We start from the raw sequence: 26354 nt of genomic DNA on the forward strand, positions 1-26354 counted from the left end.
TGCTGTGTTGCGAGTGATTTGCTTGATGTTTTAGATAAAGGTTCTGTTTCTCTTCTGACATTGTTAGACCTTTCGGCGGCGTTTGATACTATTGATCACGGTATTCTCATTAAACGACTTAATATAACCTTTGGCTTGTCTGGGACTGTCTTGCAGTGGTTTGAATCTTATTTAGATGGCAGAAAGCAACAGGTTATGATTTTAGATAAACTTTCTCGTCAACATACATTGTCTTTTGGTGTTCCTCAAGGCTCTGTTTTGGGTCCAATTCTTTTTGTTTTGTATACTTCTCCATTATCTAATGTCATCACTGGTCATGGGCTGCGCTATCATCTCTATGCAGATGATACGCAACTTTATGCTACTGATAAAACTAAAAATCTCGAAAATATTGTGAAACGTGTGGAAGAATGTGTGACGGATGTGAAGGAGTGGATGGATGCAAACAAGTTGAAAATGAATGAGTCAAAAACAGAAGTGATGATTGTGGGAAATAGAGGGCAGTTGAAGGTGAATGATGGTCTTGAGGTGTTGATTGGGGGTGAAAAGATCAAGGTTTCAAAGACTGTGAAAAATTTGGGTGTCTATTTTGATTCAGAAATGAAAATGTCAGCTCACATTTCTGCTCTCTGTAAATCTTTATACTTTCAATTGAAGAAAATCAGTTCAATCCGTCAGTATATTGCAATTGGAACATGTAAAACATTGGTTGTTTCCCTCATTTTTTCGAAACTAGACTATTGTAACTCGCTGCTTGTCAACTTGCCTCAGGCTTCTATTAAACAATTGCAACTACTGCAAAACAGTGCAGCAAGATTAGTTTTTGGCAAAAAAAAATTTGATCATGCAACCCCTTTGTTGGCCTCTCTCCACTGGTTGCCCATTGAAAAGCGCACATATTACAAAGCAGCGTGTCTTGTTTATAAGTGTTTGGCTGGTATAGCACCGGCATATCTCACAGATCACGTGGTCATGTGTAAATTTGAAAATTACACTTTAAGATCATGTAATGACCAAACGAAAATTTCGGAAAAAAGATCAAGAACAAAATTTGGTGATAGATCGTTTGCTTGTTTCGGCCCCAAGATTTGGAATGAACTACCACGTGGTCTGAGGGAGTGCAAGTCTTTACCTACTTTTAAAAAGAATCTCAAGACACATTTTTACTGTATTTGTTTTTCTTGACTCTATATGAATCCTTGATCTGGCTATGAATTGTTATTGTTATTATTATTTTATTTTTTTATTTTTTTTCACTTAAAATTGATATTTATATTGTAAAGTGCCCAGAGCTTGTGTTTTACACGAGAATGAGCGCTATATAAATGTGTATTATTATTATTATTATTATTATTATTATTATAGTTATCATATCATCATCATCATCATCATCATCATCATCATCATCATCATCATCATCATTATTACTATTATTATTATTATTATTATTATTATTATTATTATTATTATTATTATTATTTATTTATTTTATTGTTGTTATTGTTGTTATTTTATTATTATAGTTGTGCCGACGAAGTGTTTGTACCAGAAACGTCCAATGTCTGTGTTGTTCACATCCGAAGCCTCTCCATTATCACTCTTTCGTTAGTATTTTTAAAATTGAGCTTTTTTTGTATAGAGCAATATCCATTAAACTTGCTCAAAGCGCTTTACAAGGAGTCCCTGGCCAACAGCAACACTTAACATGCAGGACGGGGCATGATGCCTGTTAGGCGATATTACATTTTTTAAATACAGTAGCAACACTGTTAACAGCCAGGTACTTATTTTACACCTGAGTACTGTGAGAGAATGTGAGTAAAGAGCCTTTTCCAACTATGCGCAGAGCGAGGCTCGAACCCAGGACCTTCCGATCCGAAAGCGGGTGTCTTACTACAAGACAACATAGCCCTGTTCTCACGATCCCTGACTTCAGGCAGCCCCCCCCCCCCCCACCCCCCCCCTCCCCCAACCACCTCACTGTTTGAACGGTCTTGTTATAATTATTATTTGATATAGAGCCAGTATCAACAAATAGTGCTCAGAGGTGCTTTACAATATTTTTTTTTTTGAGTATCACACAAGCTCATTCATTCGACTACAAAATTACCACAACAGTCACACACACATTATCTTGTTCGAAGTTTGTTGGTCTTATGACAAGGGCACCCATCCTCTGACCTGAGGGTTCTATTGTTCGGGTCTTTCTCTGGAGTGGCGCAAAGTTGAGTCTTTACAGAGAGCTTTTTACACACTTTCTCTCACCGCATCCATCTGTAAAATGAGAACTTGGTCGGTAACAGCAAATTTATAAATCATCATCATCAAGTGCCAGGCCTGTTGCAGACATCAGCAATCATGTCCCTCCAACCATATCTTTCCTTTGATCTTCTCTTAAGCTCGATTCCTGTTCCTCCTCTTCCCAGCAACTTTACCCGTAAGTACAATCTTTTCAATACCGTTTTTTCTGTAAATATGTCCGAGAAATTTTAACTGTATTTTTCTGATGGTGTTTACCAAAGTTGGTCGTACTCCAATTTCTTTTAATACCTCCTCGTTTTTTATTTTATCTTTCCATGAGATTCTAAGAATGCGTCTATAAAACCAAATTTCGGCTGCAGTTATTCTACGTTTACATTCTTTGTTAATCTTCCATCATTCGCTGCCATAAAGAAGCACAGACCACACGTATGATTTCATTACCCGGAGTTTTGTTGTCATCTCAATGTTGTGGTTGTTCATGATTTGCTTTAATTGATTATATGTGTTCTTTGCTAAATGAAATAAATTCCTTTCATTCATCCCTAAGGGGAACTTTTTCTTTAGGGTCTATTCCAAGGGAAGACTGGAATAACCCAGGCTAGGTGACTTGCTCAAGGCCACCCAGCGTGGCGGGTAGACGAACTCGGTACCTTTCGGGTACGGAATAAAGACCATATTACTGCGCCACGTAGACCCTTTTAATGTTAATGTCGATGAAAATTGTAATAGAGGCTTTCAGACGTCATAACTTTTCTTCTTTGTTTAGTACTGCTGTTGGGTTGGCACCTCCTGAAAGCAGTGGCCAGGCGTGCTTACAGTAGAAGATGGCGTCAGAATCAGAAGAACATGACATAAAACATGCTATATTTGTAAATACAAAAGAAAGAATAAATATTAAAGAAAAGGCTTACTCAAATAAATAAGAGGCGGTATATACCATAATATTTCAGTTTTATTTCTTTTTATAATGCTGAAATCCATTTTTAAAAGATGGACGGTGCCAGGCACCAAAATCAACCAATATAGCCACGCCCCTGTCTGTAAGGCGATTTGAGTACATTACGTGGAAATTGCGCGATTTAAAAGCTAAATTAAAGTTAATCAAATTTAATTAATTAATTAATTAAAATGGCTCACCGGGAGTCGGGTGGCGACTTCTGAGGACAGATTTTGGTTTTCATCCTCATCGATGGTCGATCATTTAAAGTTCGGGAACGTGTTCATTTTGTTGCGTTTGTTTTTAATCTGACATGGCGGTTTTTTGGAAAAAGAAATCCCCAAATTTGCAAGCAAAACCCCAATTTTTGGAAGCTAAAAACATCAAAATTCGCAAGAAATTTGCAAAACATTTGCAAAAAATTGCGATTAATTTTCCAATAAAACACGTAATTAGTTCATGAAAGAGAAAGGTATTTGTTTGTTTTTAAGGGTTTCACGACGCTTGCAACAAATGTAAGGTTATAACAGTGACGGTAAAAAGGAAGAAAATGAGATTGGCAAAAAGAAACTACTCTTGATTAATTATCTTTCACGTTCTACACGAGCTATCAAAGTAAAAGAGAAAAAAGTCGTCTTTTAAAAAAAAATAGTGCTTTAAAAAAATTGATTATTGTTTTTTTCTTTTCTTTGCAAAATATCGAAAATTTGCACAAAATTGCAAAGAAAAAATGCAGATTTTGCGGCCGCTATGCAAATCAGTGATATTTAGCGTTTTTTGTTGAGGCCATGCAAAAATCGGCATGCCAGTTTAATGGTTTAAGGCGCTTGCAACACATGAAGGTCATATCAGCGCCAGTAAAACGGAAGAAAATGGGATAGTAAAAAAAGTCTAGAATTACCATTAGAGCACTCAAGAAAAGGTAAGACAAAGGGATACTGGTTCAGATAGGAAACAGATGTAGATTCCAAGAGCACACCACCTAAGTACTTAGTCTCATCCAGACACAAGCTCGGGTTCCCACTAAGAGGAACACACTCAAATGTTTACACATCATCTTATAATATGTAAACAAAACAATACAGTGCATAACAGACAGATGAGTTAAAAGACAAAAAATACCATCTCCCACTCCCAAAACTCTAACTATACATTTGACGGTTTCCCTCCCAGCTAGGGTATCCGGCAAGGGCCAGGACAAAACGAAGTAATCTCATCCCAAGACAAAGACAGAAAGCGTGTTGGAAAACAGATATAGTGGGGTAGAAGACACAGTAAGGTAAATGCCTCCCTCCCACTATGGGATGTTAGGAACCCCACACAGACACAGAACACTTACATATCAACGAATATTGTTTTGTCATGGATAAAACTTTATTCATTTTGGTTTGAAGAGTAGCAGGCAACGTGTACTTATTTACAGGTCTGATAACCGAAATGGTTATGGACTTGTTGCTTGGAAATACCCTCAAACCAAGGTATCATATGTAGCCATGGTATCTACAAATCAAATTAATTCTAAACTTGCTTTTATAAAGCGCGATAGCCCCTAAACGTGCTCAAAGCGCCTCACAAGGGACCCTAGCCAACAGCAACACTTAAGATGTAGGACGAAACATGGCGCCTGTTTGTTTGTTTTTAAGGGTTTTACGACGCTAGCAACACATTTAGGTCATATCAGTGCCAGTAAAAAGGAAGAAAATTGGATAGTGAAAAGAGTCTAGATTTACAATTAAAAGGACTTGAGGGAAAAGAAAGACAGAGGGGAATGGTTCAAATTGAGAACAGATGTAGATTTCAAGAGCACACTATCAATGTACTTAGTTTGAGATCACATGAATGTCTCACCCAGACACCAGCGCAAGACCCCACTAAGAGTATGTGCACTTAAATACTTACATTATACATTCAAAATAACAAGTATAACAATACATAACAGAGAGATGATTTACATGGAAAAAATATCATCTCCCAAAACAATAACCATGCATCTGACTGATTCCCTCCCAGCCAAGCTCCATGGCAAAGGCCAGGGCAAAACCAAGTAATCTCATTCCAATACAAAGACATAAAGCAAATTGGAAAAAGATATAAGGGGAAAGAGGACACAATAACTGCCACCCTGCCCACTATGGTAGGTCATGAACCCCACCCAGATGACGGCTGTAATGTGAGATTACATTTTGTTCCGGCAGGGAAGACTTGTGTTAATGGTCAGGTTTTCATTTTACACATGAGAACCGTGACAGAATGTGAATAAAGAACTTTTCCCAAGGACTCAACTATGCGTAGCTCAGAGCGGAATCGATTCCATGACCTTTGGGACGAAGACCAGTGTCATACCTCAAAACCAATTTGAGGTTTTTGTTATTGGCAAATACAATAAACCTTTTTAGTGAGTGTACTCCAATATAGGTCACATATCATCGCATTGGAGATGGTTTGATTATCAAGACAAACAATGTGGAACTAAATAAAGATGAAAGCCAAAGTAATGGTCAAGATGGATATCTGATAGACAAAACTGCTTCGCTCTAAAAAAACAAACAACAAAAAGACACTAACAAAATACGTATTTACAATGTTAGCCGGAATAGGGAATGAGATTAGGGGAAGAGTAGCGTCCTTTGATTGGACGTCGCCCATAGTCTGTGACGTCACGGCGGAAAAGTTATTGGAGAGAGAGCGTCATGTTGGTTGTGCGTATGCGTCTCTCGTCCTCGCTTCCGCGAGGACGAGAGACGTGGCGCAAAACCAACATGACGTTCTCTCTCTAATAACCGCGAGGACGAGAGACGCATGCGCAAAACCAACATGACGTTCTCTCTCTAATGACTTTTCCGCCGGTGACGTCACAGACTATGGGCGACGTCCAATCAAGGGGCGCAACTCTTCCGCTAATCTCATTCCCTATACTCGTTTTCCAAATATCGATCAATTAAATAACCATCAACTTATAATTGACTCTCAAACCCGGGATTTACGGATCATCATCATCATCATCATCATCATCATCATCATCACTATCCACATCATCAACCCCATCGTCCTCCTCCTCTTCCCCCCCCCCACCACCACCACCACTACCACCTTATAAATAACTCTCAAACCCGAGATTTACGGATCATCATCGTCATCATCATCATCATCATCATCATCATCATCATCATCATCATCATCATCATCATCATCATCGTCATCACTATCCACATCATCAATCCCATCGTCCTCCTCCCCCCCCCACCACCACTACCACCTTCATCATCATCATCATCATAATTTCATCATTGACATTGTTTTCATTGTCTATCTATCCAACCCAATCAACTTCAGACTGGTCCACGTCACTGTCAGCGATTCCTCCACCGACCATGTTGGGAAATGGCAAGTTTGTTATAATCTGGCTATGGTTAAGTATAACGAAATATACATAAAATGTACAGATACCATCAACATCTGAGTAAATGTAGATTAACAGTCTGCAACCCAAACCTAGTGCGCAGAACCCCCCCCCCCCCCCCCCCCCCCCCCCCCCCCCCCCCCCAAAAAAAAAGACCAAAAACAAAACAAAACAAAAAACAAAACAATAAAAAAAACCCCAAAAAACATACAAACCCAAAACACACAAGCACACACACACATACACACACACACACACACACACACACACACACACAAACGCACACCCTTACAAAGCAGGCTAAAAAAATGCAGTAAAAACCCAACACAAACAGATCTGTAAAATTTGCCATTAAGACGTATGTAACATACTACATATGAACACATCTATACACACACGAGTATTATACATAGCATATCCCACCCAATGTACATACACACCAATGTTCTACATAACATATCCCATCCAATGTACTCAAGTGGGATGAACACTTGAAAATAATTAGGCATTAGATGTGCAGACGTACATATTTTTTATCAAAACTCTTTCAGTTTAGAATAGATAAAACCCTCTGCACATTATTTTATAGAGCAGTAATCGAAAGTGTTTTGTCATTTTGTATAACAGCTTGAGGAGGCAATTGCTTAGCAGTGGAGAAGCGAACAAAATAAATTCAAATATTAAAAAATCCATTAAACGCTATATAAATGATGTTGACGATGTAGATCTTTTATACGAGAAATTTTGTATAAATAAAATAACTAGAATATTAAATGACCAGTATCATCTACTAAGACCATCGGTTATGATGTCAGAAAGAAGTGGTCGCCCTTTCTCTATTTCAACAAGAGAGAAATCTTTTCTGCCGTCCAGTATTAGGCTTTATAACAATAAGCAATAATCATTTTATATAATTATTTCGCATTTTTACTTTCAAAAAATGTAAATATTAATTTATTTGTTTTGCAATCTTTTCAATTTTCAATTTATAGTGACAGTTTTAACTATTTTACAGTGTTGAAATTATTTCATATTATAAAGCGCAGCTCTGGTTATGGAGCTGTTCCTTTTTTATATATACATCCTATTTCCATTGTATTTTTATCTTATTGTGTAAATTATAACACGTCTGTACAAAAAATTTCCTTTTTGGGATACAATAAAGTATTCTTCTTCTTCTTCTTCTTCTTCTTCTTCTTCTTCTTCTTCTTCTTCTTCTTCTTCTTCTTCTTCTTCTTCTTCTTCTTCTTATTATTATTATTATTATTATTATTATTATGTACATACACACCAATGTTCTACATAACATATTCCATCCATTGTACATACACTCCAATGTTCTACATACCCTTTCGCATCCAAGGTACATACACACCAGTATTCTACATAACATATCCCATCCAATGTACATACACATCAGTATTCTACATAACATATCCCATCCAATGTACATATACACCATATTTCTACATAACATATCCCATCCAATGTACTCAAGTATGACCTAAAATACATTATCCATCAATGTACATACTACACAGTTTTTACATAAACTTCTCATCAATGATAATACACCCAGCATTTCATTTTATCAGTACATCGAAAGTGTTTTCATATTTGTACTATACACCGTTTGAGATCAATTCTTACATGGATGAACGAACAACATAATTCAAAATATTAAAATAATCAAAACGTTCTACATAAATATACGATCAAATTATACGAGAAATGATGTTCTACAATAACATTTCCATACCATGTTATCACTACAAGACTACAAATTCCTCGGTAATACGTATTTCAAAAGATATCCCATCCAAGTACTATTTCACACCAGAGAAAATCTTTTCTCCTCCATATAGGTTATACACAAAGTATAATACATTATATATCATTCGCATTTTTACCTTTCAAAAAATATCAATCATGTATATATTATGTTTTCAACATTACAATATTCATCTAAGTGACATTAACCATTTTACATGAAATATCCATAAGTTAATAACAGCCAGTATTTAATACGTTCCTTATTTAATACACACCTATTCACAATTGTTTAACTAATGGAGAATAAAACCGCTGTACAAATTTCTCATTTGAGGCAGATCAATATAAGTGTTGCATCCTCTCGTAAACCAAGACTATGATTCTTTACAGATGCTCAGATTCTTTATTTTCCTTTGCATATATACGCCTTGTAGCTCATCTAGCTTTTCATCATTGTACTGCATGATTCAGACTTGATATTGATATTCAATGTGACATGCAACAGCAATCGTCGATCCAATAACATAAATTCATGCCAAATTTACCATACTCCAATGGTTAGAATACCCAGAATCCAAGGATAATAGACACCATATTCAACAAAGAACAGTATCATCTCAATGAAATGACACATCCCAGTTATGGAAACATAACATGATTCCAAGCAGGTCCTTGACATGTACACGGACTTAAATAAATGACATCATGTCCTATCAATGTCATACAACCAGTTTAAAAACTTCTGCCTATCAACCCATCCAAATGTCCCATAGACGACCAGATTGGCTTCATTCACAATCCGGATCCATGTGACTGACACACCAGAATGAAGATACATAGCTTATTCCATCAAGGTACATACAACCAGTGATTCTAACATAACATATCCCATCCAAGTACATACACACCAGTATTCTACATAACATATCCAACACATATTACATACACACCATAATCTATTCAATAACATATTCCATCCAGGTACATTACAACCAGTATTCTACATAACATATCCCATCCAAATACATTTACACCATGATTCTACATAACATATCCCATCCATATGTCATTACACCAGTATTCTACATAACATATCCATCCAAGTACATTACACCAGTATTCTACATAACATATCCCATCTAAGGTACATACACACCAGTATTCAACATAACATATCCCATCCAAGTACATACACACAAGTATTCTACATAACAATTCCATCCAAGGTACATACACACCAGTATTCTACATAACATATCCATCCAAGGTGCATACACACCAGTATTCAACATAACATATCTCATCCAAGGTACATACACACCAGTATTCTACATAACATATCCCATCCAAGGTACATATACACCAGTATTCTACATAACAGATCCCATCCAAGGTACATACACACCAGTCACAAATTGTCAACAAAAGGAGATCAGCAAACCGACTGGTACTCGCACTTCAATCTACAAGTCAGAGGCAGATGCAATCCATGAAGCTGTTAAGCAAATCCTCTCAGAAAATGAAAAGCCAAGACACATAGTGATTTTAACAGATGCTAAGAAAATTCTGGAGGATATAATGATGTCCTTTGCGGATGATATAGACGCCTTGGTGGAAGACCTCATGAAGCTAAGCAAGTTTACCAACATTGTACTGCAGTGGATTCCAGGACACTGTGGGATACTTGGAAATCAGATCGCTGACCAACTGGCAAAGGCAGGCAGTCGCATGCAGCAACCCTCCCCAATGTACTCAACAGGAGAAATTAACAAAATGGCCAAATTTATCCAGTCTCAGAGATGGAGAGAGAAGCACCCAGAATACAACATGAATGACCCAATCAAGGTGCTCAACAGAAAGGAACAGGTCATCATCTTCAGACTGAGAACTGGACACAACCAGTTAAAGGAAATAGTGTGGAGATGTCAGAGCAGTGCCTCTGGACAATGTGACTGCGGACTTGAAAATGAAAATGGACATCATGTCCTAATGGAATGTCCAAGGTACAACCAGTTGAGAAGGAACTTGGCTATCACCCCATACCAAAGAACTGTTACGGGCATTGAGGACTGACCTCAGGTACACTTTATTACAACCAGTATTAACATTACGTACAAACGAAAAAAACAATACATACTATCCATCCAAGTACATTTCTACATACAAAAATCCATCCAAATACACACAGTATTCTACATAACATATCCAACACACAGTATTCTACATAAAATCAAATATCACATAACCACCTATGTCATACCAATTTACACCAGTATTCTACATAACATATCCCATCCAATGCACATTTACACCAGTATTCTACATAACATATCCCATCCAATGTACATTTACACCAGTATTCTACATAACATATCCCATCTAAGGTACATACACACCAGTATTCAACATAACATATCCCATCCAAAGTACATACACACCAGTATTCTACATAACACATTCCATCCAAGGTACATACACACCAGTATTCTACATAACATATTCCATCCAAGGTGCATACACACCAGTATTCAACATAACATATCCATCCAAGGTACATACACACCAGTATTCAACATAACATATCCATCCAAGGTACATATACACCAGTATTCTACATAACAGATCCCATCCAAGGTACATACACACCAGTCACAAATGGTCAACAAAAGGAGATCAGCAAACCGACTGGTACTCGCACTTCAATCTACAAGTCAGAGGCAGATGCAATCCATGAAGCTGTTAAGCAAATCCTCTCAGAAAATGAAAAGCCAAGACACATAGTGATTTTAACAGATGCTAAGAAAATTCTGGAGGATATAATGATGTCCTTTGCGGATGATATAGACGCCTTGGTGGAAGACCTCATGAAGCTAAGCAAGTTTACCAACATTGTACTGCAGTGGATTCCAGGACACTGTGGGATACTTGGAAATCAGATCGCTGACCAACTGGCAAAGGCAGGCAGTCGCATGCAGCAACCCTCCCCAATGTACTCAACAGGAGAAATTAACAAAATGGCCAAATTTATCCAGTCTCAGAGATGGAGAGAGAAGCACCCAGAATACAACATGAATGACCCAATCAAGGTGCTCAACAGAAAGGAACAGGTCATCATCTTCAGACTGAGAACTGGACACAACCAGTTAAAGGAAATATGTGGAGGATGTCCAGAGCAGGTGCCTCTGGACAATGTGACTGCGGACTTGAAAATGAAAATGGACATCATGTCCTAATGGAATGTCCAAGGTACAACCAGTTGAGAAGGAACTTCTGGCCTGATCCAACCCCATACTCAAAGAATGTACGGCAGTGAGGACGACCTCAGGACCACTGTGGGCTTCATTCACCAGACCGGACTGACAATGTGACGTGACGGGAACGAAGAAGAAGAAGATACATAGCTTATCCCATCCAAGGTACATACATACCAGTATTCAACATAACATATCCCATCCAAGGTACATAAACACCAGTATTCTACATAACATATCCATACACACCAGTATTCTACATAACATATCCATACACATCAGTATTCTACATAACATATCCAATCCTAGGTACATTTACACCAGTATTCTACATAACATATCCCATCCAATGCACATTTACACCAGTATTCTACATAACATATCCCATCCAATGCACATTTACACCAGTATTCTACATAACATATCCCATCCAATGTACATTTACACCGGTATTCTACATAACATATCCCATCCAAGGTACATACACACCAGTATTCAACATAACATATCCCATCCAAAGTACATACACACCAGTATTCTACATAACACATTCTATCCAAGGTACATACACACCAGTATTCTACATAACATATTCCATCCAAGGTGCATACACACCAGTATTCAACATAACATATCCCATCCAAGGTACATACACACCAGTATTCAACATAACATATCCCATCCAAGGTACATATACACCAGTATTCAACATAACATATCTCATCCAAGGTACATACACACCAGTATTCTACATAACATATCCCATCCAAGGTACATATACACCAGTATTCTACATAACATATCCCATCCAAGGTACATACACACCAGTATTCTACATAACATATTCCATCCAATGCACATTTACACCAGTATTCTACATAACATATCCCATCCATGGTACATACACACCAGTATTCTACATAACATATCCCATCCAAGGTACATACACACCAGTATTCTACATAACATATCCCATCCAAGGTACATACACACCAGTATTCTACATAACATATCCCATCCAAGGTACATTTACACCAGTATTCTACATAACATATCCCATCCAAGGTACATACACACCAGTATTCTACATAACATATCCCATCGAAGGTACATACACACCAGTATTCTACATAACATAACCCATCCAATGCACATTTACACCAGTATTCTACACAACATATCCCATCCAATGCTTATTTACACCAGTATTCTACATAACATATCCCATCCAATGCACATTTACACCAGTATTCTACATAACATATTCCATCCAATGTACATTTACACCGGTATTCTACATAACATATCCCATCCAAGGTACATACACACCAGTATTCAACATAAAATATCCCATCCAAGGTACATACACACCAGTATTCTACATAACATATCCCATCCAAGGTACATACACATCAGTATTCAACATAACATATCCCATCCAATGTACATATACAACAGTATTCTACATAACATATCCCATCCAAGGTACATATACACCAGTATTCTACATAACATATCCCATCCAAGGTACATACACACCAGTATTCTACATAACATATCCCATCCAAGGTACATACACACCAGTATTCTACATAACATATCCCATCCAAGGTACATATACACCAGTGTTCTACATAACATATCCCATCCAAGGTACATATACACCAGTATTCTACATAACATATTCCATCCAATGCACATACACACCAGTATTCTACATAACATATCCCATCCAAGGTACATACACACCGGTATTCTACACAACATATTCCATCCAATGCACATTTACACCAGTATTCTACATATCAATACACACCAGTATTCTACATAACATATCCATACACACCAGTATTCTACATAACATATCCCATCCAAGGTACATTTACACCAGTATTCTACATAACATATCCCATCCAATGTACATACACACCAGTATTCTACATAACATATCCATACACACCAGTATTCTACATAACATATCCCATCCAAGGTACATTTACACCAGTATTCTACATAACATATCCCATCCAAGGTACATACACACCAGTATTCTACATAACATATCCCATCCAAGGTACATACACACCAGTATTCTACATAACATATCCCATCCAAGGTACATACACACCAGTGTTCTACATAACATATCCCATCCAATGCACATACACACCAGCATTCTACATAACATATCCCATCCAAGGTACATACACACCAGCATTCTACATAACATATTCCATCAAGGTACATACACACCAGTGTTCTACATAACATATCCCATCCAAGATACTTACACACCAGTATTCTACATAACATATCCCATCCAAGGTACATACACACCAGTATTCTACATAACATATCCCATCCAAGGTACATACACACCAGTATTATACATAACATATCCCATCCAAGGTACATACACACCAGTATTCTACATAACATATCCCATCCAAGGTACATACACACCAATGTTCTACATACCATTTCCCACCCAATGTACATATACACCAATGTTCTACATACCATTTCCCACCCAAGGTACATACACACCAATGTTCTACATACTATTTCCCACCCAAGGTACATACACACCAATGTTCTACATAACATATCCCACCCAATGCACATATACACCAGTATTCTGCATAACATATCCCATCCAATGTTCATACTAGTCAACTAGTCAAGTCGAACCAAAATTCTACTTCAAACAGTAAAAAGTACCCATTCCTATTCTTTTAGTAGAAGTACTCTTTGCTTAAAGCCATGTACTCATTCGCATCAAAGTCGAGCAAATTAACTTGTGTTCTTCCCGAGTAGGGGGGGGGGGGGAGAGTAGTTTAGTTGGTAGAGCACTCGCTCCACAAGCAAAGGGACTGAGAGCGATCAGTCGAGATTTTCTTTTTCTGACCGCACAGACCACCTAGCTGTGAACGGCGAGCTGGTTCAGTTGTTTGTTTGTTTTTTTGTTGCTTTAGGTCTCTTCCAACACAATTGAGGTTATATGAGAGACCGCTGAAACAAAAAAACAAGCAATCTAACAAAAATAGTACAAATGTAAATCAAAATCATAACCTAAAGATATCATAAGCTAAATTATAAATAACCAAGAGCAAACAGGCAGAAGATTTACAGAAAAAAAAATATCCCCTGTCAAAAATACAATCACAAACCAAAGAAGCAGGATAGGCTAGTAAAGAGAAGAAGAAACGACATCACTATCGGATCGTACACCCATGCGAACATCATAGATATATGATTCAAGGGTGATGCTCCCATCCAACCACCCGCCTGGTTCAGTTGGATCTGCCGAAAAGTAATTTGTGATAGACTAGTGTCCTAACCAAAGTGTACCAAGGAAAAATTGCTATTGTCCGTTTCATACTATAGATAGTATGCGCTTGGCTATGAAGCTCACAACATTGCCATCCGGAAGTATAACGGACCAATACACAAAACTATGTGTAACCTTAAACATTTATTGTATGGTTAATATAGTTTAGTGAGAATTTTTTACTCATAAACGAGGATTTACAAAGGGTCCCTGTCCAATAGCAACACGTATCATGTAGAACGAGACATGACGTCTGTTAGTTTGGCGATATTACAATTTTTATTCCGACAAAGACAACGCTATTAACGGCCAGATACTCATTTTACACTTGAGTACGGTGAGAGAATATGAGTAAAGAGCCTTATCCAAGGATTCAACTATGCGCCGAGTGAGGCTCAAACCCAGGACCTTCCTATCCGAAAGCGAGTGTCATACCACTAGACCACATAGCTGCTTATTATATAAGTATAGATTGTGATTTATATTATTCAAAAAGAAAGAAATGTTTTGCACACTTCAAGCCGAGGCTGACGGGAACCTTTGAGATTGAGAGTGGAAAAAGGATTTGTACAGCAGACGATGCCCATCTAGATCAGGCCATGTTAAGTCGGTAAACAACTTCCTTACTCGTATGTTAATTTGTAATAGTAGTAGTAGTAGTAGTAGTAGTATTAGTTGTTGTTGTAGTAGTAGTAGTAGTAGTAGTAGTAGTAGTAGTAGTAGTAGTAGTAGTAGTAGTAGAAGTAGTAGTAGTAGTAATAGTAGTAGTAGTAGTAGTAGTAGTAGTAGTAGTAGTAGTAGCAGCAGTAGTAGTAGTAGTAGTAGTAGTAGTAGTAGTAGTAGTAGTAGTAGTAGTAGTAGTAGTAGAGTAGTAGTAGTAGTAGAGTAGTAGTAGTAGTAGTAGTAGTAGTAGTAGTAGTAGTAGTAGTAGTAGTAGTAGTAGTAGTAGTAGTAGTAGTAGTAGTAGTAGTAGTAGTAGTAGTAGTAGTAGTAGTAGTAGTAGTAGTAGTAGTAGTAGTAGTAATCCTCGCAGTCTTAATGACGCTAACTGAGAATTGTGTGATTCAGTCAGAGTCGATAAGTACATCTGCTCTCTTCATCCGGGTTATTAATTTTTTCCATTGGTCACGGTGCTGGGCCAGAGTTTTGAGGCTGTCAAGATCTTGTTGTGAATTCAGTACGGAGGGCACTGCAATATTTCTTATTTATTCAGGGATTAATTCGGCATCATCTGAATCCAGAGATTTCTGATATGTAGAGAGTAGTGCGGGGCGGTCCTTGGCAAGCTTAAGGACCACGGTCCTACGGTCCTTGGGAAATGAAGACCGCAAGGACCGGTCTCTAGACCGGTCCGTTCATTCTTGAACCGTTAAAGACCGCTACACGATGAAAACCGTGGCCTACAGGAGTAAAACACACGGAGTAGTCACACTCATTTCAAATTGTAACCTAATTAGAGAAGAGGGGTGATGCCTTCTTTATTTGCTCACCGTACTTCATTGTTACTTCGATAATTTAATAAAATTTGAAATTTATCCCCATTAACGGAGATAATGGCATCGCCCAAGGCGTTGATCGAGTTGTTCGTGGCGTTGATACACACACGCAACTCCTACCCCCCCCCCCTCCCCCCCCCCCCCCACACACACACATTAGAGGGCAGCGAGCATTGAAGAGTAAGAGAGAGACGTGAAGTTATAATAAGAGGGGTGGATGAGGTGATAAGAGGGGTCGATGGTGACTTTTCGCCAGATCTAACAAACTCAGCTACCCATTCATTGCTGAGTAGACAGGGATTCAGAAAAAAATCGACTGCACCCGGGATCGATCTCTGGCCCTTTGCGTATAAAGAGAGTGCTCTATCAACTGAGCTATCGGGGTCCCCAAATGTTCTATTGGACCTTTTAAAAATACAGACGTTATAACTGTTTTTTTTTTTGGACGGAAGAAACTAATGAAACTCATATTACTTGATTAGTTAAAACACCAAACGAAATTTTAATATTATTGTATTATTTTAAATGACAACAATGCGATAGAAAGGAGTGGCGACAAGAGATGGACAAAAGAAAACAAAAAATCAGACTTGCAACTTGCTAGGTTCGACACACACACACACACACACACATCTTTAGTAGTCACATACATTTCAAACAATAACCCATTAGAGAAGAGGGGTCATGCCTTCATCATAGATCATTGTCATTGCGATCATTATGGTGTAGTAAATTTTGAAATTTACCCCGTATAATGGAATCGTCCAAGGCGTGCGCCTCCTGTTCCCCCCATCTCACACACGAAAGGGCGGTTTGCGGAGTGGAGGGAGGTGGTCGTCTGCCTCTATGGTCGTCTGTGTCGTTTAGTGTATGGCAAAGGGGGGTGGGTGCGATTAATTAAGTGGGATGGGTGGTGATTGGTGGAAGATAGGCAAAGGACCGAGGCAACGAATCGCTGGGGAAGTAGTATGGCGCGAGACCGTTGAAAGGTGATAAGAAGTGAGGACCGCCGGCGGTCTTCCTCTTTGGGACTGGACCACGGTTCACAGCTAAAAGACCGTGGGACCGGTCCTCGGTCCGGTCCTCAGCGCGGCACTAGTAGAGAGATCCTGGTTCAGGATAGTTACTATTATAGTTGGTGGCCTCCCTACATATTTGTTGCCATGAAGGAATATTATTTTAATATTATAACTTAAATTTCGCACGAGTTTTCCGCAGCTTTTAACTTCAGTTGGGTGATTACGCATCAAATTCTCTCTAACGTACAATTAACTTCGAAGGCTACGCATAACATCAATACTCAAATGCTTTGTTTACCGACTTGACATTTCACACGCATGGAGTACCTATGGTTCTTGCCTCGACATTATCATTTTAGTCTCGACTTCAAGGATAATTTTATGACCAAATTCATTATAGAATATTAGAGAATCGATCTCTGTTTACAATGCAAACGTTGCTGCTTCTATATCGAAGGAAAAAGAAATACAAAAACATAACAAAAAACAAAACAAACCCCCCAACAACTTGAGCTTTTATATAGCGCAATATCCACTAAATGTGCTCAAAGCACTTAACAAGGCAACAGCAACACATAACAAGTAGGACGAGACATGATGTGTGTTAGGGGATATAACAATTTTTTTTCAGACAGAGATAACGATGTTAACGGCCAGGTACTCTTTTTACACATGAGTTAGGTGAGATAATGTGAGTAAAGAGTATTTTCCAACTTACTTACTTACTTATCCGAACCAGCAACCACCTGAGCTCTAGCCCTTCGAGTATTTTCCAAGGAATCCACTATATGCTGCTTGGGACTCGAACCCAGGACTTTTCAACCGAAGTCGAGTGTTGTAGAACTAGACAGCATAACCGCACGATATAACAAGCGTAAATATTAACAGATTTGTAGTTTTATTAGCGAGAATTCCTATGGCTATAGCAGGGGAACGGATTTTTTAAATAACAATAGTCAAATGGGATGGAAGCTTCCATCTAATTAACTAAGACATACTCTGTGGATGTTTCGGGTCTCCCCTTTGTCAACAAAATGCGATGAATGAGACGTCTTCGTAACATCTGTCTATCAACCATCGATTTTGTTGACAAAGGGGAAACCAGAAACGTCCGCATCATATGTATTTATTGATTATATTGACGCTTCCATTCCATCTGACCAGTGTTATGTATTTCTTTGTTTACAAAAAGTGGGGTGCATTGTGGCCAGGTGGTGTAACTAAAAGCAGCATTTGTCCAAAAGTTTTGTACTAATGATAAGCAAGTTTGTGCTATGCTTACTTGAAGACAAGTCTTTTTGCCTTGTGCGTGGAAGGCTCTACCAACTGTGCTATGAGCACCCACTGGGTAAATTAGAAAAGTGTTGAACAAAAATGAGTAAAACGGCTTTTAAAAATAATAAAGGAGCTTAACAAAGGACGTTCCGGATTCAAACTCCTTATTCAGCTAAAGAAGGGTTTTGTCCGAAACGTTCCATGTTGAAACTTTTTTGTGTTTTTGAAGCTGCTTTAAATTTAACCCTCTCCTTACCACGCATAGGAAAATCGTCAAATTAGTTACGATACAACCAACATTTTTCTTATTCAAATTTCTCTTGTACAACATAACATTTAAAGAAAATGAACTGTGTGTTGTAGAGCAAGTTTTGAAAAAAGAAATTATGTATCGCAAGAATTTTACTGCTATTGTGTCTGAGTGACAAAAAATCTATTTTGTGTTAGTTGCGTGTGAAGTTTTGGGGGAAATCCTGAAAATGGCTGGTAAGGAGAGTCCAATTTTTCTCGCCTCACACGCAAATGGACTGGGATCGATACCGAGATTTTTTTTTGAGCCTCTATTCGCCCAGCAGTGAATGGGTAGTTGGGTCTGTTAGATCTGATGGAAAATACTTTTGAGACAGATTAGTGTCCTAACCAAAGGGTAGCAGGCAATAAATTGGTATATATTGTCCATTCCATGCTATAGAAACCGGGATAAATTCAGGCTCCATAGGCCTAACGACTAAGAAGTAGAAGTAGCCTAGATCTTCCAGCAAAGCGGCTTGCTAAATATTCAATGTGTTATCAATGTACGCATTAAGTTTCAGTCTTTTATTCAACATTATATATGAATTCATTTACAACAATGTGACAACATACATGCCTTCGGTCTTTCTTTCATCAGACAAGCATGCCTCACACAAGCCAAGCAAATAATAATAAAAATATTCAGATTTCATCCACACAGTCTTTCAGCACCCGCCAAACAAATCATTCTTAACTAACTAGGCTTTGGTTGAAAAAGCCATCGATATTGACAATTTCTTTTAAACTTTCGTTCCACAAACAAATCATTCTCAACTAACTATGCTTTGGCTCAAAAAGTCTCATAGATATTGACAATTTCTTTCAAAACTTTCGTTCCGCAAAATCATTCATAACTATGCTTTGGAGATTTCTTTCAAAACTTTCGTTCCGCAAACAAATAAATCATTCTTAACTACGCTTTGCCTGGAAAAGTCTCATCGATATTGACAATATCTTTCAAAACTTTCTTTCCGGCTTCCTGTCGTCTGTAGTCTGGCTTGATTAAGGCTGGTAGGAGAAAGGGAAATAAAATTTAATAGTTAATGATCATCTATTGATAAACGTTGTTGATTTCACTTCACATGTCATCGGAAGTGACATTTGATGATGATAAGCATGATGGTGATGATGATGATGATGATGATGATGATGATGATGATGATGATGATGATGATGATGATGATTGCAGTTTGAACCAAAACATTTATTTATTGGTTAGAATAGAAATTCTGGCAGTTTCTATGTATCTAGAATAGTATTTGTTACATTGAATTGGGACAATCTATATTCCCTTTCCATCTCGAGGTCATTGGTCACATAGAAAATGTGCCCAAAGTGACCTACAAAGTAAAAAGTGTTTACAGTTTTCGAAATGTCCAACATTTCTTCGGCTTGACGCATGGGTATGTTTATAACTTTCATGAACAAAACAGCTTGTTTACGTCAAATCATTGGACAGCAACAAATTATGTGATCGATGATTCGGTTGGACAAAAACCTGAATATAGATCACTCCTATTCATAAAACTCCCTGGAATCCATTTGGAACTTACCGGTGAGGAGTGTTCCTCCGAGTAAAAAACAACACAATGTGATATTGGCACCAATTACTGAAAAGTTTTCCATCATGGCTCTCATGCCCAAGGTGAAGGCCACCCCAAACACCTATACACCGTGAAGAAAAGAAAACAATACAAACAAATAGCATTGGAGTTATTAATATAAACAAAAAAAATAACTTAAAAGGATCCCCGCAAGAAATGTTGTATGACCACAGAAACAAGGGAGTAGCCAAGACAAAAATGAACATATCAAGACAAGTAACCGAGGGGCTATGAGACTTAAGTCGGTAAACATGAGTATTGATGGTAAATGATTAAGTCATCATCATAGCTTGTCGCTCCAACCCCGAACCCACTCCACAGCATCTGGGGAGCAGACTCTTAGATAGTGACCAATGCAGCTGGGTCCGTCCTGGCATTCTCTAAGGATGTGCTCCATTGTCTGCTCAGGGCATCCATATGTACACAAGCTGGCCTCGGATAGCCCCCGCTTTTTCATGCTTTTTCAGCTGCTCTCCGAATTTTTGCCTGTGCTATATTGAGTATTACCCATTAATTCCTGGGGTGATCATTTCCGTAGGGGAGTTCTTCTCTCGGATCTTCAACGGCTTAATTTGCGTGATTGCCCTACTCCCTCCACTGGAAAGCCTTGTATACAGCTGCATCATCAAGGTTGATGCTTTCTTCCGTCATAAAAATTTTTCTTGACTTCAGTCTACTTGTCGTTGAGCTAAGCTCATGGAGGGGGTGCCTTGAGTACATTTCCTGTTATATTTCTGGACTTTGGAAGCAGTGGTTCTTCGAATGTGAGGAGGTGCAATGCCAGCTCTCCGCTGGAGGACTGGAACTTCAGTTGGTTTCAAGTTAACAGTAATGAACCTGCAGGTGTTATGTATCTCTCCATCAATCTTTTTGGCATGGCAGGATCTTGCCCAGACTGGTGAGGGGTATTCGGCTGATTAAGTAATGATTAAATAAAATACAAATACACACTATTAGTGTTGGTGTTGGCTTGACCCTTTTTAAATGCTTTGACCAAATTAAGTGAATGAATATTGCGCTATAAAAATGATTTTTTGTTGTCACTTTTCACATTAAAATTGTACATTACCTGAGCTGACATGTTTAGCAGACCTGATGATGTTCCCTCGGATTCAGGATAAGTAATCTCAGCAGCAAATTCAAACCCAACAGGCAAATACCCTGTCATGAAAAACCTGTGGATTCAAAAACGAATTAGATAGCAAATGAATGAATACATGAATACATAATAAGGGGCAGCGTGGCTCAGCGGTACGGTCTTTGCTTCGTACCCGAAAGGTACTGCACTGTGTGACCTTGAGCAAGTTGCCTCGCCCTCGTTCAAATTACGGCATTACATTGCGGCTGACGCCTGGATTATTACAGTCTTCCATTGGAAGAGACCCTGGAGATAAATCCCTTTGGTATGAATAAAGGGAATCTTTTAAAATAAATTTAAAAAATAATTTAATAAATACACCACAATTCCCTTTACTAATCATGCCCACAGGGAAATTAGCCTTTATTAGTGAAGACTGGAATGACCCAGGCATCAGCAAAAGGGAGGCGACTTGTCTCAGGTTACATGTCGCGGCTGGGAGTCAAACTCGGTACCATCTGGATATGAAGTATACACGATACCGCGGTGTCACGCTGCAAAAAAAAAAAAATCGTATCTTACTTTTTTTGTTTTTATTTTTATTTTGATTATTTGATTTGGTGGTATTAACATGTAGTGTTAATCACTCCACAAACCACCCTGATTCGAGTGCACTCATTGAAAAGATAGTATGGCACTTGACTGATTGTATATTTTTTTCTAGAAATTAGAAGGCGATTTAGGTCATATGGACCCTACAATAATTGAAAAAGAAATTCATGTCAGGCAGGTGATTAGATGGACATGATATCTTACATCTAACTTGCTTCAAACGCTGACGATATATCAATTTGGGAAATTGGGTTGTTTTGTGGTCACACTTCACACACCGCTCCTGCAATCTGTGCGGCTAAATGGTCTTGTGGTATGTCACTCTCTCTCTGGTTCAAGCCTCGCTCGGCGCGTAGTTGAGTCCTTGAAGAAGGCAGTTTATGCACAATCTCTCATTGTACTCAGGTGTAAAATGAATACCTGACCGTTAACAGCGTTTTCTGTGTTGGAGAAAAAAATTGTAATATCGCCTAACAGGCTTCATGTCTCGTTCTACAAGTTAAGCCTCTCTTTCTCTTCCCCGTGGGGACCATCTTAGTACTGTGTGAAGCAGACTGCCTCACACAGCACTTTTTTGGGTGTATATTACCCTATATAAAAGCTCAAGAAAAGCAAACCGCATAGCCCCTGACCATGCAAGTTGGAGACATGGAAAGAAGTCCCACAGAGCCATTAGGCACATGGAGCCGGAGTTTATCTCAGTTTCTATATCGTGATCGGACAATAGCCCTATATTTTCATATTTGTGAGTTGACGTCATACTTCTGTTTACTGTTTTTGGCTTGATAATGAAACAGACATTGTGACAAGTACATTCTCACGCCCTTGACCTTACCCTAGAGAACCGGCTGTGACGTAAATGATCCATATCTGGTCTAGCTGTAGGGTGAAGGTGAAGGCCACCATCCCTGCCAAGGTCAACAAGTAGATGCCTATCGTAGTGCTCCTGTTGGAAAAGACATTGTAGGTTATCGCCTTCATCATCATCATCATCATCATCATCATCATCATCATCATCATCATCATCTTCTTCTTCTTCTTCTTCTTCTTCTTCTTCTTCTTCTTCTTCTTCTTCTTCTTCTTCTTCTTCTTCTTCTTCTTCTGCTCTGATAACCAAAATTGTTATGGGCTTATTGTCGTAATGGAAAATACCCTCAAACAAACGCAAAATATTGTCCATTACAACAATGGTAAAACAGGCCTATAATTGCGTTAGGTTATCACACCTGCAGATTTGTGCATGTCGTTACTGATACATACACCACATATCATACGAATACACACATATGGGCACAACTGCATCCCCCCCCCCCCCCCCCCCCCCCCCACACACACACAAAACATCACGCACAGAGCACACTATATTAAATAAACTTACACAAATTACAAATATTTAAAGTATGTACGTTGTTCTATGATGATAAATTAAGAAATTAAGGAGCACAGGTGTAAGATAAAGAACTGAACATTGTAGCACGTCTGACTGGTAATCAGAAGGTCTGGGGTTCGATCCCCAGTCAAGGTCGGCTGATTTTTTGGGATGGTTTGATTTTCTTGTATTTTTCTTTCTTGATTTGTTTGGCACCTTCCATACACACTTGTTCAATTCTTTGTAGAACTTTATATTGACTTAAAACATTCAACTGTTGCAGCTTCTCTTATTCATCTGAGAAGTGAATTTCATTTACGAGAAATAAATTTAGGAAATGGTTTTCCCCCTTCAAAATTTATATTGTATGCTATATAAAACATTAATTTCAATTTAGATTAGCGGAGTTACATCTTATGATTGTTAGAAATGAGCATATTATTCAATGCAAAGTTTGAGATAATAATGGGCCCCTATGTTATAAACTTTAGTATGTGATTACTCAATATTAGACGCCGATGCAACAGAGTAGTGCGGCTATGTGGTCTTGTGATTTGACACTCGCTTTAGGATCGGAAGGTCCTGGGTTCGAGCCTCATTCGGGGCATAGTTGAGTCCTCCTCCACCTCCTCAAACTAAGATTGAAGATTAGGTTGAGGAGGTGAAGGAGGAAGATGATGAGTAGGAGGAGGAGGAGGAGGAGGAGGAGGAGGAGGAGGAGATAGGGGAGTAGGAGGAATAGGAATGGGAGGGGGAGGAGGAAGTGGAGGATGAGGAGAAGGAGGAGGAGGAAGAAAGAAAGAAAGAGATAGAGATGTGTAAAGAGAGGTTAGCCAGATAATCCTACTTGAATGTTTTTGTCTTGTCCAGCCAAATCCCCCCAATGATAGCACCTAGAACTCCCATTAGAATCAGCGTTAATCCAATCTGGCCAGCGTGTTCCTCCTCTCCCTGGGGATAAGTAACGTTGAATACCAACTCAATAATAGCAAGTACAATTTCGTAAACATAGATAGAATGAAGTTGCCGTCACTCAGGTCTTTGTTATTGTTTTTTTTTTTTTGCCATCCGCGTTTATGAATCATTCTCACTAAACTATATTAACAAGGCTATACACGTGTACGGTTACACATTGTTTTCTGTGTTGGATTGTTATATTTCCGGATAGCAATGTTGTGAGCTTCTTATCTAAGCGCATTCTATCTATATATATGGAACAAAATTGACGTCACACAGCTGTTTGATATTGATTATAGCCAGGCATTTTTAATGAGAAGTTCTCACGAAATTCTATTGATGAAATGCGATTAGCCAAAATGCCCACATTTCGCCAGCCGGATATAACGTACCAACACACAAAACTATGTGTAACTGTGAACGTTTATAGAATGATTGATAGAATTTAATGAGAATTACTCATAAAATGGCTGGCTAAAAACAATAACAAAGAGTTAAGTGTAGTCAATTGGATTCAATAGTCTGATGTCACGTCGTCCAGCAACGGCGGCCATCGCGATTCTAAACAAAGAAAATCGGTACGTTTTATTCTTCTTGCTGGCTTGAACTTTTCATGTTTTGTGATCAGAATGTGTAAAAGTCAAAACATGATCAGATTTATAATGTTTTTTTTCTTCTCCTATGCTCGTCGGAGAAATATTTCATAAGGGTGTCCGCCATTGTTCCGATAGTTTAGAGCCAGTTACTAAGTTACCACACGTCATTACGAGGAAAGTGACGTCACGACTATTGAAGCGTATTGAGCTTTTACATAACATGTCTTACGTGGGCCACAGACAGGACACACACCTTGGAAACAGGGGAGATAAATGAACTAATATGAGGGACATTGGACATTTTGAAACCACGGGGAAATAAATGCTATACAGTTGTGAAGACATTTTTAAAAATTGAGGTTTTTATATATCGCAATATCCACTAAACGTGCTCAGAACTCTTTACAAGGGGTCTCTGGACAACAGCAACACTTAAAATGTATGATGGGATATGACACCTGTTAGGCGATATTATAACTTTTTTTAGGACAGAGACAACGCTGTTTACTGCCAGGCACTTTTTTACACTTCATTACGGTAAGAGAATGTGAGTAAAGAGCCTTTTCCAAGGACTCAACTATGCGCCGAGCGAGGCTCGAACCCAGGATCTTCCAATCCAAAAGCGAGTGTCGTACCACTAGACCACATCGCCGGACATTTGATTTATCCGTTAATGATAAATGATTCACTTCATCATCAAACAATTAATCATTTAAAAACACACACAAAAAAAAACAAAAACAAAACAAAACAGACCTCGTGATAATTGAGAATGATGTTGTTGAGAAGCGTTGATATGGCATAGAATGAACCCGTGTTCACTCCTGGAGAGGAAAGAAAAGGAAATAATTAATGATGAGCATGGGTTGATAATGATCATAATAATAATAATAATAATAATAATAATAATAATAATAATAATATAATAATAATAATAATAATATAATAATAATAATAATAATAATAATAATAATAATAATAATATATAATAATAATAATAATAATAATAATAATAATAATAATAATAATAATAATAATAATAATAATAATAACAAAAACACTTTATTCAAGTTGATGTATCAAAACATTTCGGGAAATTTAGA

The 26354-nt window shown here is 38.2% G+C and overlaps 1 protein-coding gene across 7 annotated transcripts in view; it reads right to left on the reverse strand.

Moving 5' to 3' along the window:
* Window positions 1-19545: 19545 nt before the first annotated feature.
* The window catches only part of LOC144976708 (choline/ethanolamine transporter flvcr2a-like), a 79156-nt gene continuing 72347 nt past the window's right edge, over window positions 19546-26354 (reverse strand). For all 7 annotated transcript variants that reach the window (XM_078921065.1, XM_078921064.1, XM_078921063.1 and 4 more), the window contains 6 exons: window positions 26008-26075; window positions 24546-24649; window positions 23165-23275; window positions 21709-21814; window positions 20589-20700; window positions 19546-20043 (listed from right to left, as the gene is read on the reverse strand). In XM_078921065.1, coding sequence (XP_078777191.1) covers window positions 19949-20043; window positions 20589-20700; window positions 21709-21814; window positions 23165-23275; window positions 24546-24649; window positions 26008-26075 — 596 coding nt within the window. In that variant the 3' untranslated portion in view covers window positions 19546-19948. The remainder of the gene's footprint in view (window positions 20044-20588; window positions 20701-21708; window positions 21815-23164; window positions 23276-24545; window positions 24650-26007; window positions 26076-26354) is intronic.

This window comes from Berghia stephanieae, chromosome 7 (genome assembly GCF_034508935.2).
Source record: "Berghia stephanieae isolate SIO BIC M18660-M18661 chromosome 7, UCSD_Bste_1.3, whole genome shotgun sequence".
Lineage (NCBI taxonomy): Eukaryota > Metazoa > Mollusca > Gastropoda > Nudibranchia > Aeolidiidae > Berghia > Berghia stephanieae.